At 42.9% G+C, this 3861-nt stretch overlaps 1 protein-coding gene across 1 annotated transcript; it reads left to right on the top strand.

Annotated features, from left to right (window-relative positions):
* The first annotated feature begins 1219 nt into the window (after nucleotides 1-1219).
* Nucleotides 1220-1734, top strand: LOC123112027 (histone H4). Its single transcript, XM_044532924.1, has one exon. The coding sequence runs from the start codon at nucleotides 1308-1310 to the stop codon at nucleotides 1617-1619; it is 312 nt and encodes a 103-aa protein (XP_044388859.1). The 5' UTR covers nucleotides 1220-1307; the 3' UTR covers nucleotides 1620-1734.
* The last annotated feature ends 2127 nt before the right edge of the window (nucleotides 1735-3861 follow it).

Here is a 3861-nt window from a genome sequence, read left to right as displayed (position 1 = left end):
GCATTCAATGGAAAAAATCTTATCATATGCATCAGATGGATATCATTTCCCTATAGGAATTGAGATGCATTTCATCTTACTTCCTATGATTTTCCTATTCCTATGACATTTCTATCCTATGAACCAAAGAAGACCTTGGACTCTTTATAAAAAGATGACCAAAGCAGGGCACAACCAAAACCTTCGTCTAGATCCATTACGACCCATCCTTGCCACACAACTCAACATAAAAGGTCAAATCCCATGTATCGTCCGTACGGAGTAAAATCAGCTGCTCAGCTGCGGGACACCCCCCCACACGTGGATCTGCCTTAGATGATTGTGTTCAACACAACTTTTTTCTTCTTCACTTTTTGCCCCATTTCTTCATATGGGTTTCTTGTGGGTTTTCATGGGGCCTGTTCTATCCTTTTTTTCTTCTTATGTTGCTTATTTTTATTTTTTACCTTTTCATTTTATGTTTTTAATGCACAAGTTTTTTTCACATGGATGTTTTCTAGAATGCATGATCAATTTCTAATGTTGCACACACATTTTTCATATATAATATGTGAATAATTTTAAATTATATGAACGTTTTGTTTGAAACACACGGACAACTTTGTTAGTTACATGAATATTTTTATGTAAACTACATAAATCTTAAAGTACCTGAACATTTTCTATAAATGCGCAAACACTTCTAAAACTATATAATTTTTTTTGAACCCGTGAACATTTATTTTACATTTCTAAAATTTGTTAAATTTTTTGAGTTATATAAATTTCTATACATTATGTGAACACCGTTTGAACTGCATGGACATTTTTAAATGATCTAACATGTTTTAGACCGTTGGAATATACAAAAGGGGAAAACAAAATGAAAAAGTAGAGAGAAAAACAAAAACGTAATAAGAAAGAAAAAGATATACGCTACTGCGCCCGGCCCATGTGGGCGCTGTGGGCGAAGAGCCCTTCCCTGCTCGCTAAAATGGATGGGCGGAAAGATTCCCGCGCTATTTTCCGCTGCCACGCCCTCCAAACCGCACCCCGCCGATCCGCGCTTCCTCTGATCAACCAATAGCAGCCAACCTCTCCCCATCCAACGGCTCAACCCATCGCTCGCACACTTCACGCGGATCAGTCCCCAATCCGACGGCCCGCGCATCCCCCCTCTCTCCCTCCCAGTACCCAGCTCTATATAACCCCCTCCACCAGCCTCGCAGCAACCCAAACCAATTCGGCTCCATCCCTCCCACAGAAAAATCCCCAATTCCTTCGTCTTCCTCTTCGCGGACGCACACAGCAGAGCACACAGCGAGAAGATGTCCGGGCGCGGCAAGGGCGGCAAGGGGCTGGGCAAGGGCGGGGCGAAGCGGCACAGGAAGGTGCTGCGGGACAACATCCAGGGGATCACCAAGCCGGCGATCCGGCGGCTGGCGCGGAGGGGCGGCGTGAAGCGCATCTCCGGGCTCATCTATGAGGAGACCCGCGGCGTGCTCAAGATCTTCCTCGAGAACGTCATCCGCGACGCCGTCACCTACACCGAGCACGCGCGCCGCAAGACCGTCACTGCCATGGACGTCGTGTACGCGCTCAAGCGCCAGGGCCGCACCCTGTACGGCTTCGGCGGTTAGGGGATAGCTAGCTTCAGTGTGTCTACCAGGTCGCTGCTCCGCGAATGCTTGTGCCTGTGGTTTAATTTAATGCTTGTTGTGAGGAAGTGCTATCTGGATTTGTTTCTCTGTTCAATATCGTCAGTCCAGCCATTGCTTCTGATTTGACACCGTTTGAGTTTGTGAAATTCTTTTCATTCGGTCCTGCAAATCTAACTTGGCAAATTTGTCATCTGGATTTGTTTACCATTTGCGTTTTTTGCATCTCTAGATTGTAATATGAATTTCTGAAACTAAATTGCAGTGTGATTTTCTCGCGAGTATGCTCATAGCTGCTACTGGAACTGTACTCTGACGCTATGAAAGCATTTACTCTGTAATAGGCAACATCTCCGAGACAATTCCTGCTGCAAGCTCAGGTGGTGGCATGAAAAGTTATTTTATCCCAAGTTACAAGAAAATAAAATAAAAAACCTGTAAAGAAAAGGATTTTTTTTTGGTTAACGCGTCCGGCATATAGAACTTGACCTGTTCTGGCACCAATGGTTGCCTTTAGAACGACACAGTATTTCTTCTTGTTTTGCTAATTTTGTAAATCTAAGCAACATAAGATTTGCACACTACTTGGTCAAGAAATCACAGTATTTTGGTATTTCAGCATTAACAACTTCAGTTTCTTGTATTCAGGTTATATAAAGTGATTTCAGAATGGGAACTGTTGGAGTACAAGACTACTGTACTGAAGTTTTAACAAAAAATCATGCCTCAAGAACTAATATGAGTTCTTTGTCTGGGAGAATACCTCAGAGCACCCTCCACCAAACGACCCAGACTTTAGGTACAACACGAAGCTTCCAAACCACAGTCCATCGATGTGAGGTTTCTGTAATCCCCCCTTCCTCCGGAGAACTAAGATCGTTGCGAGTCACTAGAGGATGACCATATTTTGCAAAAGTCCATGCTAATGAGTCTTCACAACCAGATGGATTGAGAGGGGTATTAAGATTAGCTTCGGCGCCTGGGTTGAAAAAGTTTTCGCGAAAAACTTCCAAGTTCTAATTTTCCATATAGTCGTCAATCAGGTACGGAACATTGTTAAGTGGGGGTAACACCCGTTTGCCCTATTGGCTTCAAAGTAGCATTGTTCATAAGCAAAGGATCTGTCCATGTCGAGGTCGTTATACCATCACCAACCTGATGGATTAGACTAGTCTACGTTGCCTTCTTTCCAGCCTTGATGGTCGTCCAAGTTGCCGACGCATGCGGTGGAGTTGTGGCATGAAGAAAATTCGAGTGGGGGAAATATTTACCCTGCAACACTCTAACATAAAGGAACTCCGAAGTAGTCAACAAGCACCAACCATGTTTACTGACCATTGCTAAGTTAAAACAATGGAAGTCCGTGAATCCCATCCGGCCCTTGATTTTTTGTTCAACAAGCTTCTCCCATGATATCCAACGTAGGGATCTTTTATCCACAGAGTTCGCTCAACAATATTTTTCGATGCATGATGTTAAACCTTTGGATAGCTTCTTAGTTAATACACTCATACTTGTAAGTTGGGCTGACATGAATAATTGATTTAGTAAGAACCTCTCTAGCCTCACATGCTAGATTCTTGCTCGACCATCCCTGCATTTTGCTGTGACTTCTCTCATTTATGTGATGAAAAGTACCACTAGTAATTCCGCCAACCGATGTCGGAAGTCCTAGATAGTGTTGTGAAAATGCTTCAACAGAAATACCAAGTGTATGTTTCAAGGACTCCCGGAATGGTTGCAAAGTGTTTCCACCAAAAAAGATAGAGTTCTCCCGGTAACTGCCTGCCTTGAACAGTTAGCATAGACCTAGATAATCTCATTGAGTTTGTATGCACTTTTTGCCTTAGCGTTGAGAAAGATCAATCTGTCATCAATAAATAACAAATGATTAACCCAAGGTGCATGGACGTATGCCTCTATTCAATACGTGCTCCACCAAAATGATTTAGTAATGAACTAAGGCCTTGAGCACAAAGAAGGAATATATACGGTGACATGGGGTCCCCTTGACGGAGTCATCTGGGTGGAGTGAAATATGGTAAGAAATCATTGTTCATCTTTATAGTGAACCTCACCGAGGTCATACATTTCATCACCAATCTGGCAAACAATCATTGAAGCCTAATTTGTACATGATAACCTCAAGATAATGCCACTCGACCCTATCATAGGCTTTGATCATATCCAATTTAATGGCACAACAAGCAATTTTGCCTTTCTT

Source organism: Triticum aestivum, chromosome 5B, assembly GCF_018294505.1.
Source record: "Triticum aestivum cultivar Chinese Spring chromosome 5B, IWGSC CS RefSeq v2.1, whole genome shotgun sequence".
NCBI classification, from domain to species: domain Eukaryota; kingdom Viridiplantae; phylum Streptophyta; class Magnoliopsida; order Poales; family Poaceae; genus Triticum; species Triticum aestivum.
Note: the sequence above shows the minus strand (reverse complement) of the source record. Positions and strands in the feature narration are given on the sequence as shown.